At 46.4% G+C, this 14,574-nt stretch overlaps 1 protein-coding gene across 1 annotated transcript; it reads left to right on the forward strand.

Moving 5' to 3' along the window:
* The first annotated feature begins 4,105 nt into the window (after positions 1–4,105).
* On the forward strand, positions 4,106–10,228 carry CRK (CRK proto-oncogene, adaptor protein). The gene is made up of 3 exons (XM_088138628.1): positions 4,106–4,470; positions 5,454–5,989; positions 7,331–10,228. The coding sequence occupies exons 1-3, from the start codon at positions 4,245–4,247 to the stop codon at positions 7,466–7,468; spliced, it is 900 nt and encodes a 299-aa protein (XP_087994754.1). The 5' UTR covers positions 4,106–4,244; the 3' UTR covers positions 7,469–10,228.
* The last annotated feature ends 4,346 nt before the right edge of the window (positions 10,229–14,574 follow it).

Raw genomic sequence — 14,574 nt, forward strand, 5'->3', positions numbered from 1 at the left:
ATAAGAAATGAAAGATGGGTACAAGCTTCAGGAAGTAGCTAATATCTGCCCTAATGGCAGAAAGTGAAGAACTAAAGAGCCTCTTGATGAGGGTGAAAGAGGAGAGTGCGAAAGCTGGCTTGAAACTCAACATTAAAAAAACTAAGATCATAGCATCTGGACCCATCAATTCCTGGCAAATAGAAGGGGTAGAAATGGAAGCAGTAACAGACTTCGTTTATTTGAGCTCCAAGATCACCGCAGACAGAGACTGCAGCCATGAAATTAAAAGACGCTTGCTCCTTGGGAGGAAAGCTATGGCAAACCTAGATAGCATATTAAAAAGCAGAGACATCACCTTGCCGACAAAGATCCGCATAGTCAAAGCTATGGTTTTTCCAATAGTAATGTATGGCTGTGAGAGCTGGACCATAAAGAAGGCTGAGCGCCAAAGAATTGAGCCCTTTGGTGCTGGAGAAGACTCTTAAAGAGTCCCCTGGACTGCTAGGAGGTCAAACCAGTCAATCTTAAAGGAAATCAACCCTGATTGCTCATTGGAAGGATTGATAATGAAGCTTAAGCTCAGATACTTTGGTCACCTAATGTGAAGACAAGACTCTTTGGAAAAGACCCTGATGCTGGGAAAGATTGAAGGCAAAAGGAGAAGAGGATGGCAGAGGATGAGATGGTTAGATAGCATCACTGAAGCAATGAGAATGAAACTGAGCAAACTCAGGGAGGCAGTGAAGGACAGGAAGGCCTGGCGCAATATGGTTCATGGGGTCATGAAGAGTCGGACACACGACTTAACGACTGAACAACAACATCTGCAGAAAGACTAAAATGCAAAAGGAATTCAGGCTTGCAAAGAAAATTAAAAGCAACAAAGAGATATTTGCCTATGTCAGACAGAGCTTGGGGTTGTCCCTGATGGTCTGTTGCACAGTCCAACTGAGGCCTTAATAGCTACCTGGAACAAGTGCCCATATAACCTCTTCCTGCCCATGGATCCCATCACCGCCCCCCCCCCCCGGCCCGTTTACAGAGGAACTGAGGGAGATGAAGCAGGTGAAAAGGTGCCTAGAGTGCTGCAGGAGGTTGACAAAGAGTGAACTTAACAATGGTTAGAGCCATTATTAAGGCCTACCTCATGGCAGTAAGGATGGCAAAGCATCAGTACTTCTCGACCCTTATTGCATCTGCAGATAGCTGTCCAGCAACCCTATTTAAGGTGACTCAAACTCACCTGTGTAAAGGGGGCCCAGAAGTTCACCTGTAGAGCCACACGGAGGAATGCACAAAGCATCTGTCAGGCAAAATTGTTCAGATCCACCCCTAGTTGGACTTCAGCCTTGGTACAGGTTCTATGAAAGTACCGGGACACACGTCTTGCCGTGTTATTGAGGACATTTGATCCTGCTGGGCCTATGAAGTGGGCAGGATCCTCATAATTATGAGTTTGGTCAGCTGCTTATTAGATCCACTTCCCTCCTGGTTGGCAAAGGCCTCCCAGGAAATGATGCATGGCTGGGTTCTGGCAGTAGTGAATTCTTCGAGAGAGGGACGCAGAAGAGCAGCCTGTGGAGGAACTACAGTAGGCCCCCATACTGCCTTCCTCCTGTTAGAAGGTTGGGGCATGTAGACGCCTCTAAGCCAACACTCCCTTCCTACTTGAGCCTTCTCCCCACCATCAGCACAGCAGAACTACTTATAAAAGCTGCAACCTTGAAACAGGCGGAGGATGAGATGGGAAGAGACGTGTGGGTTTTGGAAGCTCTGCACAAGCAGCAGCAGCAGCAGCAGCAGCAGACAGAGAAAAGCAGCCGAATAAAGGAAGGCATTTTTCCTTCACAGAGACTGGATGGTCCAGGGGAAAAGCAGCATAGAGGCAGAGCAAGGAAAAGGGGAAATATAAAGGCACAACATGGAATGTTGCAAGTCCTCTACAAGCTGGCGGTATCGGAGAAGAAGAAAGCAGAAGAAATTGCAGAGAGAGGAATTAAGGCAGAACAGTATTTGTAAGAAGGAAACATTGTTATAGAATAGTTATGCAATAGAGTATACTGTAATAGCAATTGAGTAGTAATATAGTAATTGTTATTGTTACAGTAATAGTAATTAGCATAGTAATATAGAAATAATAATAATGGAATAGAATATAGGATAGAGGCAATAGAAAACACTCACAGATAGACTTGTAGGTTTCATATTTCACTTTTTTATCTTGGTTATTTCAAAATAAAACATCTTCCCAACCCTTATAGGGAGATACAAAAAACACCTGAGTTGAGTCCAGGGCTTTTGTGGCTCTTTTGAGTCTGGGTCAATCTAATTGGGTACAGTTTAAAAAAGAACCCGTGACAAGGGGGTTGTCTCTTTGCCTCTTAAGGAGGCGCTGGTTTGCCCCGTTCTCAAGTAACGATTACTAGAGCCAACCATACTAGACAATTTTCATCCAGTATCCAACCTTCCTTTCTTAGGGAAGGTTCTTGAGAAAGTGATTGCACAACAGCTTCAGAAGATCCTGGATGAAGCAGACTATCTGGACCCCTTTCAGACAGGCTTCAGGCCTGGAACTGAAACAGCATCGGTCATGCTTTTGGATGACTTCTGGTGGGAGTGGAATGGGGGCAGTGCATGTATTCTTGCTCTTCTTGACCTCTCAGCCTTCAGTACCATCGACCAATGGCATCCTTCTGGATTGGCTTCAGAGATTGGGGGTGGGTGGCATCGTATTGTGCTGATTTTCCTCCAGGACCGGTTCCAGTTGGTGTAGATTAGGAGCAAGAGGTCCCACCCTTGGCCCCTGTCCTGCAGGGTTCAGTACTCTCCCCACTCCTGTTTAACATCTACATGAAGCTGCTGGGTGAGATCATCTGGTGCCCCTGGCATTCTGAGTGATGCTATCTTGATGCCTGGAGACTGGAGGTTTGGATGGGGCTTCAGCTTAACCCTGGCAAGACTGAGTGGATTTGGGATTTGGGGCCTTCTGCTTCCAGGGATATACCATCTCTTGTTCTGGATGGAATCTGGGGTTCTCCTGCACTCATGACACAGGAAACTATGTTCAAACAGCCTTAAGCAGAGCAACTGTCACAAGGAATGGCGATCAAGTACCAAGCTAACATGAAAAAATTTATCTATCCAGGACCAGACCAATTACATCTGAGACTCTTGGAGGAGCCTGTGGATGTCATCATTCTGCAATCTTTGAGAAATCAGGGAGTTTGAGCATAGCACCTGATAAACTGAAGAAAGAAAAATGTTCTTATTCTCAAAAAAAAAAAAAGGAAAGGAAAGGAAAAAGACAGCATGGGCAAAAGTTCAGACTGGTCTACTTGATGCCGACACCAAGCAAAACTCTGAAGCAGACTAGTTAAGCCGTTGGTTTGTGAGCACTTAGACACGAAGTGCTCGTGTCCTGCCTCGTGTTGGGCAGGAGCCAGCGCGGCCTTGTAAGAATGAATTACGCCAGGCCAGACCGGCCTCCTCTTTGCACAGGGACCGCGTACCGACGCCTCTGCCAAGCATTCGACAAGGTCTCCCACGAGACGGCGGAACGTGGGCCGGGCGGCGCTACTACTGAGCCTTCCCACGATTTGTGCGGGACGAATCATCCCCTCCTTGCCCACGCGGCTCAAGGCGCGCATCGGGCCCAGCAGGTAAACCGAAGCTACCGGACGGCCCCGGCAGAGCCGGGCTGCTGCCTCTTCCCGGGGGCGAAGGCAGCATGGGCGGGCTCGGAGTCTCCCCCGCGCTCGTTGGCGCCGCCGCCCCACGGGCCCTCTTCCGGCTCGCGGGCGTTTCCCCCTAGCCAGCCAGCCAGCCAGCCAGCCGTCCTCCGCGCTGGAAGGGAACGCTGCGCGACTGCTCGGACGAAGGGCTGGAAAGCGTACCCGGCACGAGGGGCCGAGCCGGAGGCGCGGGCCACGCCCGAAGCCGCCTCCTCGCGCAGGCCAATCCTGCCGGGGGGAGCGCGCGCGGGGGCGGGGGCCGCTAAGCGGGTCTTCAACCCGAACGAGAGCAAGCGCTCCCAGACTCCGCCGCCCCTCCCGGCCGAGCCCTCCCCGGCGCACGCCGATGACGACCGCCGCGATGCCACCCCGACGGCTTCCGGCGGAGCTGCGTCACTTCCGGGCGGTGAGGCGCGGCGGCCGCCATCTTGGGCGGCTGCGGGAGGGAGCGGGAGGCGGCGGCCGGGTCGGTTCGCGCGATCGGCGACGGAGGCCTGGGCCGGCGGCCGCCGCCGCTCTTCCCCGCCGGCCATGGCCGGGCAGTTCGACGCGGAGGACCAGGCGAGCTGGTATTGGGGGCGACTGAGCCGGGCGGAGGCCGTGGAACTCCTCCAAGGGCAGCGCCACGGCACCTTCCTGGTGCGGGACTCGGGCAGCATCCTGGGCGACTTCGTGCTCTCCGTCTCCGAGAGCTCCCGCGTCTCGCACTACATCGTCAACAGCCAGGGCGGGGCGGGAGCGGCCCCCCCGGCTCCGGGTGAGTCTCCGCCGCCGCCGCCCCTCCCTCTTCCGGCGCGCCTTCCGGGCTCCGCGCCGGCTCCCGCTGCCCGGGGGCCCGAAGGGCGGCTGGGGACCGGCCGACGGGGGGTGCTGAGGAGGAGTCGGGCGGCTTTCCCCGCCCGGCTGGCGCGGGGAGGTGCGGGAACTGCGGAGCCCAGCACGCCCTCGGGACGTGGCTGCGCGAACCGGGCTCGGCTCTCAGGCACCCGGACCGCAGGCCGCGCGGACGATCTGGCTGGGTCTCTGGCGATTGTGGTTTGCCGTTCTCCTGGGTTTCTTTTTCAACTTCCCCATCTGGGTCCCTAAAATTTCCTAGCGGCCTCCCATCCACGCACTAACCAGGGCTGACTGCTTGGATTATTTTGAGATCAGCCAGTGTCGCCAACACGTTGCTGCCTGCTATTTCTGTGACCCGAATACAGCCGAATAAATGCTATTTGAAAGTTTGAATTTGGGTCTTCTCCTTGTAAAAGCCCCTGTAGGTAACTGAAGAATTAGTTAGCTGCCCGTCTTCTGTGCTGAATGGTGAGGATTTGGACGGTGCCCATGGTCACTCTAGAGCTCTGGAATTCCCTCACTAGGGAAGCGGGTCAAGGCATGCCCCTTCTTCCTTTAAGAAGGCAGGTCAAGTCATGTTGTATAATTAGGTGTATGTTTGCAATTGTTTCCCTTACTTTAACAGCACTTCTTTTGAGTTTGTGCATTACCTTTGAAGAGGTTTAACTTAATTTTGCTGTTTATAAAGTGGGTTTGTGCATAGGTTATGCACTAGATATACAGACTTATAACGATGGTATTGCAAAATAATGGATATTATTTATTTAGATTTTCATTTTTAAGTAACAAAATGGATTGTTGGTTATAGGGAAAGAATGCTAACTACCCTTAGAGTTGCCTGTCTTGCTTCATTATTTCCAGAGTAATGTGTAGTTTTCCCTTTTTGTTTCCTCCCTCTTCCAGGGTTGACTCCTTCTAGGTTTCGGATAGGTGATCAAGAGTTTGACTCTTTACCAGCTTTGTTGGAGTTCTACAAAATACACTACTTGGACACTACAACCTTGATAGAACCTGTTTCAAAATCCAAGCATAACAGTGATGTGCAGCTCAGGCAGGAAGAAATTGAATATGTACGTGCTCTTTTTGACTTTAATGGCAATGATGAGGAAGATCTCCCATTTAAGAAAGGAGACATATTGAGGATCTGGGAAAAGCCGGAAGAGCAGTGGTGGAACGCAGAAGACAGTGGTGGCAGGCGAGGCATGATCCCTGTTCCTTATGTCGAGAAATATAGACCCGCTTCTGCTGCAGTGTCAGCTCCGCTTGGAAGTAACCAGGATAGTACCCTCCCGCAAGCACTGGGTGGGCCGGAACCAGGTCCTTATGCTCAGCCTAGCATCAACACTCCACTCCCCAACCTTCAGAATGGGCCGATACTTGCCCGAGTTATCCAGAAGCGGGTCCCTAATGCCTATGACAAGACAGCCTTGGCTTTGGAGGTATGTAATGGTACAATGTAATGCAGAGAGAGGGATCTGAACAATTTCTCATTCAGATTCTTGCATTTTGAAAACATTGGGGGAATCCTTCAGTTGTTAATTTGCAAGTAGCAAGGCTTTCAGGCCATTGATGCTGATGTTCCCCCAAATGTGGCATGCAGAAAGACTAGCATGATCGACTTCTTTGGTCTTGAAATGGACGGCATTTCTGCATTGTGGGTGCTGTGTGTGTTTGCCCCTTCCACAAGAAGCCGACTGATTACTTAAGTTCTGTCTGAAGCTTACTTCAGAGGAAAGGTTGCTGCTGTGAAAAATCTAGTTTGGCCATTCATGTCCAAGGTCATGGGTTATAGGGCTTTCATACACATGTAACTTTTTTCCTGGGTCCTAGCTTGATTTCTTCCAAAGCAACAAAGGAAGGAAGGAAATGGCACTGGAAAACAGTTGGGGTGCTATTTCTCTTGGGAACTGACAGCGAAAGACCCTGTCTTCTGGAAGTGTATTTGTATTACTAGTTACACCTCCTTAGCCAGATTGTGTGGCTTAAACTGCTTCCATACTGTACGTGGGCTACCATGGCTACCTGTTAGTAGCTCAGAGTGTGGACTGGCTGTTTGGTGCCTTACACTAACCTTTGGTGTTGAGGAACATGAATTGCGATAATCTTGGCTTAGATGTTTAAAGGATAACACACCCTTGTTCCCAGAAAATTATTTTATTTCAAGCTGGGATTGTATTGTAATTGTTTCCAAAGCCGTTACCATTAAGCAGAACTGTCAGATGAGGAGGATGGCAACAAAGCTCTGACCTTTTCTCTGTCCACGTGGTGGCTTTGGAGATATGACTCTAGAGATGGAAACCAGTACATACAGTAGTAATGATTGTGCAAACATTCTGGTCATTCTTAATCTTTGGTGTTGAGTTCCTTTCTGTGGACATTTGGGTGAGTTAGATCATAATCTGTGTTGAAAGTTCATTGAGTAGAAAAGGCAATTAAATTATCTGGTTCAACTATAATAAATACAATGGAATAAAATGAGCCTTATCCACAGGCCCTGCCTTCCTTTGGAATAAAACCTGAGATTCAAATAGCATTGTGTATTTTCCTTTTGATGGAAAAGGTAGAAGGAGAAAAGGCAACCAGATGTAATTCTTGCTGCCCAAGGGCCGTGCTAGGCATACCTGCTATCCCCACACCATTCCTTGTTTAGCCATATTGCTTTTTATTGCCACGTTGCTATTAACAAAGGAGCTTTCCCAAAATATATCTGTCTGGATACCTGCGCAAGGAACTGCAGAGTCATTTGCAGGGTTGACAGGGATGTGTTTCTTGGTTTGCAGGTTGGTGAGCTGGTCAAGGTCACCAAGATCAACATGAGTGGCCAGTGGGAAGGAGAGTGCAACGGCAGGCGCGGCCATTTCCCATTCACACACGTCCGGATGCTTGATCAACAGAATCCTGAAGAGGACTTCAGCTGAATAGGACTCAACTGTTCTGCTTACAGACGGGAGCAAGCACGTGGAGTTTCATTGCTGCAGCAATGGAGACTGTTTCTTGAGAAGTCAAAAGCAGGGTTGTTTCTGCCAGCATTCCGGTATTGATGATGAACTATCCCTGGGACCCAACACTCATAAGGTGCTTGTGTTTTCAGGGTCCACAGTGTCACGGCTTCTGTGCCAAGAGGTAGGTCAAAGAGATCACGTTCCCTCTCCTCCCCCAGAGTAGGATGAGAATGCGACCAAAGGCTGTGGAGTCGAGGCTTTGTCAGTTGCATGGCTTTCTCTGTAGGTAGAAAACCTGAACGGTTTGGTAGGAAGCTCACAACTTGCTAACCTAAATATTCCTCTCTTTGGATCTGATATGTATTGTAATTTCTGTCTCATAACTGCTTGTTGCAAAATGAGTACACTGTACACAGCCCCAGTCCATTTTCTGAGTGTATTTTGATACTGGGATAGCTGGAGCTTAATGATTATACTTCCGATGGGTTAGGGCCAAGTCTGCTCATTATCGCAAGTCCCAGAAATTTGTCTTCAGTACAGACATAGCAAGTAGCCAATTTAATTTCAGAGGTAGATATTAATGGATATTAAATATTGGTGGAATGTTAAGCTTCCCTTCAAGTGCAGAGAACTGTGTTCATTGTACTTTTTAATTGCCTACTTATCTGAGCACTACACTCCAAAGCATTAGCCAGCTGTAGGAAGAGATGAGTGCCTGAAAATCTCCTTTTAGTACTTTCTACTTACTCAATATAGCAAGGCAAATATTGCCATGATAAATGAAAATGCCAAATACTTCCTTCTAAAACTATTGTTTTCAAACTGTGGTTCCATCTGCAAAGCATTCAGATGGTGGTTTCATGAAGAACTTATTTTTAATAAACTAATAAAAATACTAAAATGCTTTTGGATTGATTATAAGACATGACTAGTTTACACACACAATATCTTTCCACTATTCAATACTTGAACAAATCAGTTTTTTCTACTAACATTTCCAAGACTGCTTGTTGCCAAATTCTTTTGACTTAACATTGCTAGAACAAAAGTAACCTTAAGGCAACTAGTTTTTCTTTGCATTAAATGTGCCCCTGGTGTTCTTCCCAGGAATGAATTGCAGGTGTGTAATAAGCAATCTCATATCCCATTAATAAAGGAGGAAAGTGTCCTTTAGTGCTTATATAATAGCGTCATTCTGTAATTGTTTTAAGAATACTGAAATGGTTAGATCCCACTTGAAAGGGCTTGTCTGTCAGGAAAGTCCCATGCACCCCCCCCAAAAAAATAGTCAATTAGAATATGAACAAAAAAATGGAAATGTTAATCCTTACCTTATATTTAAATATAGTTGCTTTACCTGGAAAGGGCTGGATCTAAGTGTATTCTGCAGAGGGATTGGCAGTGGATTATGGAATGCACTTCCCATCCTCCTCAGCTGTTAAATCAGATTTTCAAGAATAATGAGAGTTTGTAGATCACAATTTCTATGGATCCACAGGTGGGAATGGTCCATTCCCTAGTAAAATGGTTGCTCATTGGTGACGCTATCCAAAGCACTGCTGCCCGGACCATTTGGATCACACGGGCTGGAAGATTAGAATTGTTCGGAGAACAGAGTGCTTAGCACAAAGTCTCAATTATACTTCTCAAGGTCTTCAGAAAGGCAACACCACCAGTTGCCTTTTTGACTTTTATGGTTTGCTGTGGGAATTTGTTTTATGCTGCTCCTTACTGGAGTCTTTAGAACTGGGAGCTAGTAGAGATTGTAAGATTTGTTTCTCTGCAAATTATTTCTCTGAGATACATCTTAACATACCATTATTTCCTTGGGAACCAGAGAATCTCTGCAATTCGAGTTGGTTGATTTTCTGTACAGGTAATCCTCGACTTACAACCATTTGTTCAGCAACCAAAGTTACAACGGTGCTGAAAAAATGGACTCACTCCTAGTCCCCAAAGTTATGGCCGTTCAATTCCCCCCCACACCCATCTCCCCCTCATCTCTGCCCCTTTGGCCGCCCTGCACCCTGCCTTGCGGGACGGCAAGCAGCCCCAGAACCACGCAGCTTTGGGGCTGCTTGCCATGCTGCAGCTCAGGGGCTTCTTGGTGTGCCACAGCTGTGGGACTGCAAGAAGCCCCTGAGCCACAGCAAAGCTGCAGCCATACCAGCCCACACCAGCAAGCTGCAGTGCCTGGGAAGCCCCAGCGAGCATTTGTTCGCCCAGCTGCCTTCTCTTCCAATTCCTCACACTGACGTTTCACCTTTTGTGCCCAGCCATGGCCAAAGCAGAAGCGACTCACTGCTTTTACTGTCTCCTTTTCTGACCCAGCTTCTCCGGCAAACATTTCCTACATGTGGCTCTCTGAGCTAAACAATGGTCACATGACACTTGCTTTACAATCACATTGCTTAGCCACAGAAATTCCAGTCCCAATTGTGGTCATAAGTCGAGGACTACTTGTACTATTGCAGGAAGTACCTCTTAAAGAGATATACAAAATTTTATTTAACAGGATGCTCTGCATTTTAAGTAGAAATATAGTTTATTATAATACATTTCTGCTTAGGCTCTGCCAACTTGGCAGAATTAGGAACATGAGGGCAAAGTTTTTATTGTAAGTAATGTTGAAAAATCCCTGTGATCAATTCTGCAATGCTGATCCTTCAGAATTCCTTGAGTGATAAGCAAAACCTGTCGTTTGTTGAATTTTGACCAGCTATTGTGATTTATAAACCATACTTCCTGTGTACTATAAATCTAGCCAATTTTGGCTTATTCAATAATATAGTGTATGTGAAGCCATTCAATAAGTTCATATATCATGCTTTCCTTTTGGTTTAATGTGTAAATCATCCCATTGTGGTTTATTCAGCGAATCAACCATAGAAAAAATATTCCAGTATTCCTATTTCAAATACTTTATTTCAGACTTCAAAGCATGGTTGCAATATTATCACCCTCCTCATCTAGTATCAGAGGCATCTCATAATTTGCTTCTCTCTCTAATGAAGCAACTTCTTTGCTTGTTATTAAAGAAACTTGAAGGCCTAGGCAGTCAGCTTTGGGTAGTTAACTTTTCCCTGAATTAGAGTGACCGTAAATGTCTAAGAGCACCACTGGTCACTATTTTTATTTCTTGATGCATTTTTGCATAGCATTACACTACTCAGTTTAAACTCAGTTTAAATGGGTTGCTGATTTTTTCTAGCTAGCATTTTAGTCAAGCCCAGCCTTTCATAATAAAACCTGATGTGATCAAAGCTTGTTAATCTATTATCACTGCAAGTATTTTAATCATTTTTAATAACATGCTGTTGGAGTGAAAAATGCTAAGTACACAAACTAAGGCAAAAGCATATGTAAAATGTGCCCTGTATTATATAACACTACACACTTTCTTGACAGTTACTTTTTTGTAGCCTGTAATCAACACGTGCATAATATGTGACGTAAATAAAAATTGCAAAAGTGGAATTTGTGATTCATTGCCTTAACAATGGAAGTGCATGGGTACACAATGGGTAGGCTGATTCTAAAGATGCACCATACTGTTTGGAGACTTTAAATGACAGGATCAGTTGCTGTATAGCCACAGAGTATAAGATTTATTCAATTAATCTGAGAAGCACTGCCAGTTTAAATTCATAGTGAAAGCCTTTACAGACTGGATCAAGCTAAACAAAGCTGGGAAACCCTGTGTTATGGCTGACACCATAAAAGACACACCACGTGATTAGTAGCGAAGCTGTGCCTTGTCAGACAAAAGATGTACATGGTGAGTTAGGACCAGCAAGTGTCAGTACTGATCCCAGGCTGTCCATCCACTCCCAAATTTCAGTTGAATACTAAGGGAAAAAGTGACTAAGTTCCCAGGCCTGGGGTTAATGTGGGTGTGATTGACTGGGCAAGCCCCTGTCGTATTGTTTTTTGTACTGTTTGTGGTTTTAGTCCTCTCTGCCTATGTTTTGGGTTTTAATTATTTACTTTTCTATTGATTTTGTAAGCCACCCAGAATCTTCTGGAGTGGGCAGCTATATTTAATTGAATAAATTAAGTTATAAGCAGGTACAGTTACCACTAATTAGAACAATTAACATAGCTAGCTTAATGCCCACTGGGGAGGCCATTCTAGAGGACCAGTTGCTACAGCAAAGCACCACCTCCATGTCTTAGCCCCCAACACCTCCCAATAGTGGGGCTCCACCAGCTGCTTTTCTCAGCAAAATCAAATAAGTTGGGCCAATTGTAGCTAGTGAATGTAGTCCTGCAAGTAACTTGGTGTCAAGGCTTTACAGTTTAAATTGCCCCCAAATGCCTATAGGGAGTCAATGTGGGGCCTGTTCCCAAGTAATCTTTAAAGGCAGCCCCACGTGAAGCATGTTGCATAGTCTGAATGGTGACAAGGGCATGAGTCAGAGCAACCAGATCCTCTCTTCCGAGATCGTGCAGTGACTGGTGTACCAGCCAAAACTGGGCAAAGGACCTCCAGGCCACAGCTTCAACCTACTGACTCAGCAGGAGCCATGAGTCCAGGAGGGCCCATAACTCACAGAACTGCTCCTGGAGGAGGAATGCGTCCCCATTCAGAGTCACTGCTGGAGCCGCCTGAGTACCCCAGTGGACAAACAGGAACTGGACATCCTACAGTTCTGTCCACTTCCTCTGAGACTAGGCCACAAAGAATCCCAGATCACCTGACAAGACGTATCAGTCACCACTCCAGACCCTGTCCAGATCCAAGCAAATCTGAGTGACCATCAGCAATGTTCTGTGCCAACTGATTGCAGCAGCCAGCTCATGCAATTGGCTCCTTTGGCTACTACGCCAAAGCTCGCTCGCTCACTCTTCCTTCATTCGTCATATTTATAAGGCCACCCATCTCATGAAAAAATGATTTTATGGAAATGAAGCATAAAACAGTTCTAAAGGTCTATCAATTTGCCACCCTGCTGTTTGGCAAAATTGTCCCCTTGCTCTCTAAAACGGAACAGGATAAAAGTATTGTTTCATTTCTTTCATCTATGCACTTCTAGGTAATGCTGTTTAGTATCTGCCTTTTCCCTCTTCAGAATTTCCATTCACCTACCCCCAAAAAACATTTGGATGGACTTTGGCTGCTTCTCAAAGATACCCCCTCTCCATAAACCACAGCTATTTACATCTCAAGTATCCCACATAGAGACATAAATTTAAAAGTCCCCCATCCATTATTCCACAAGGCTATATCTTGTTCCCGAAGTAACTGCAGGATGGTATGTTCTTTAATTAAAGGAGGGGCATTGCACTTTGAGGAGGAGTTATTATTAATTAAATATGTAAGTATAACTGAATTGCTCTGAAAATAATAGAACACGGGCATGTTAACTTTGAAATGTTTTTCACCAGACTTGAAAAGAAATGTCTGTGCCTGTGAAATTGTAGTTGATGCAACCTGAAAATGAGAGAGCAATTTGACATGGATGCTAAAAAGGCAAATAGCGTTTCCCACTATACCTTGCGTTGCTCAAGCATTATATCTATTTTTGAGCACCATGATTTTATGAAAGATTCAGAGAAACTGAAATAAATTCAAGAACGGCAACAAGGAACACTCGGGAACTTATGATCTAACTCTTGCCAACAAGAAGAAACTGATTGAAGAAGTGAATATAGCTGGCACCTTTGGGAAAAGTGATCATGTTACCCTGGAATTTGTGATATCTGGAGAAGGAACTGAGAAGAGTCAGAACTGCATATGGAATTTCAGAAGAGCAGATTTTTATGAACTCCAAGGGAAGGTAGATAGGATGCAACAGTTTCAAATCGTTAAGGAAAAAGTGTCTAGGAAGGATTAGAAATCCAACAAAATGAGAAACTGAAAGTGCAACCACAATCCTCACAAAATGCAAGAACCCACGGGAGAAACCAACAAGGATTCCTTCCTTCATTCCTTCATTCATTCCATTCATATGGCCACCTTTCCCAAACATAAGACTCTGGGCGGCCAATAGAGAATAAAAACATCATAACAAAATAATAAATAGCAAATATAGCAGCCGAGATAAAACTAAGCAAAAGCAACATAACCATGATATGGGCTCAACCGCATTGCTGGGGCTCCAGGCTTGGTAACAGAACCGAGGCCTTATGAAAAACCAGTAGGGTCAGGGCAAGTCTAATCTCTGGGGGAATTATGCTCCAGAGGATGGGCACCAGAACAGAAAAGGCTCTCCTCCAAGGACTCACCAGATGACGCCCCCCCCCCCATGACTGGGACCCGGAGCATGCCTCTCCTGCTGGATCTCATAGGACAGGTAGATACAACTGGGGAGAGACAGTCCCACAAGTATCCCAATCCCAAGCCATGAAGAGCTTTACAGGTCACTACCAGCACCCCAAATTGAAGCTGGAAGCATATTGGCAACCAGTGCGGCTCACAGAGCAGAGGTGTTACATGCACTGAGCTAAAGGCATCCATAACTGCTTGCGCCACTGAATTCTGCGCCAGCTGAAACTTCCAGATGCCCTTTGGAGGTGATCAGGGCATGAGGTGACCATCAGCAGGGCTTTCCATTCCAGGAACAGGCATAATTGGTGCATAAAACAGCTGTGCAGAGGTGCTCTTAGCCACGACTGCCACCTGCTCTTCAAGCAGGAGCGGTGAGTCCAGGAGGACCCCCAAACTGTGCATAGGTTCTATCTGGGGTAGTGCAACCCCATCCAGAACAAGAGATGGAAAGTCCCCACAACATGGGATTCACAAAACCCAAAGCCACTCGGCCTTGCTGGGGTTGAGCTGAAGCCAGGTGTTCCTCATTCAGATCCTCACAGCCTCCAGACACCAAGACAGGACCTCCACAGCATCCCTCAGGCAGCCCAGGGTGGAGCTATAAAGCTGAGTATCATCAGCATACTCATGATACCTCACCCCAAACCACTGGATGACCTCACCCAGGTGTTTCATGTACATGTTAAACAGAGTAGAAAGTTCCAGGTCCTGGACTGCCCGCAAAACAGGGGCTTGGGGGGTGGACCTCTCTCCCTCATCAACACTACTGAAACCAACCCCAGAGGAAGGAGGAAAACCTGCTCAGGATACT

Source organism: Python bivittatus, unplaced genomic scaffold, assembly GCF_059951505.1.
Source record: "Python bivittatus isolate LINGU-HERP-01145 unplaced genomic scaffold, Pbiv_v1 ctg000240_np1212, whole genome shotgun sequence".
Classification (NCBI taxonomy): domain Eukaryota; kingdom Metazoa; phylum Chordata; class Lepidosauria; order Squamata; family Pythonidae; genus Python; species Python bivittatus.

Bases quoted from the DNA above. Each gene is read 5' to 3' on its own strand.
- CRK (XM_088138628.1), top strand. From the start codon at position 4,245: ATGGCCGGGCAGTTCGACGCGGAGGACCAGGCGAGCTGGTATTGGGGG. The intron at 4,471-5,453 runs GTGAGTCTCCGC...TCCCTCTTCCAG, and splicing joins AGCGGCCCCCCCGGCTCCGG to GGTTGACTCCTTCTAGGTTT. The intron at 5,990-7,330 runs GTATGTAATGGT...CTTGGTTTGCAG, and splicing joins AGACAGCCTTGGCTTTGGAG to GTTGGTGAGCTGGTCAAGGT.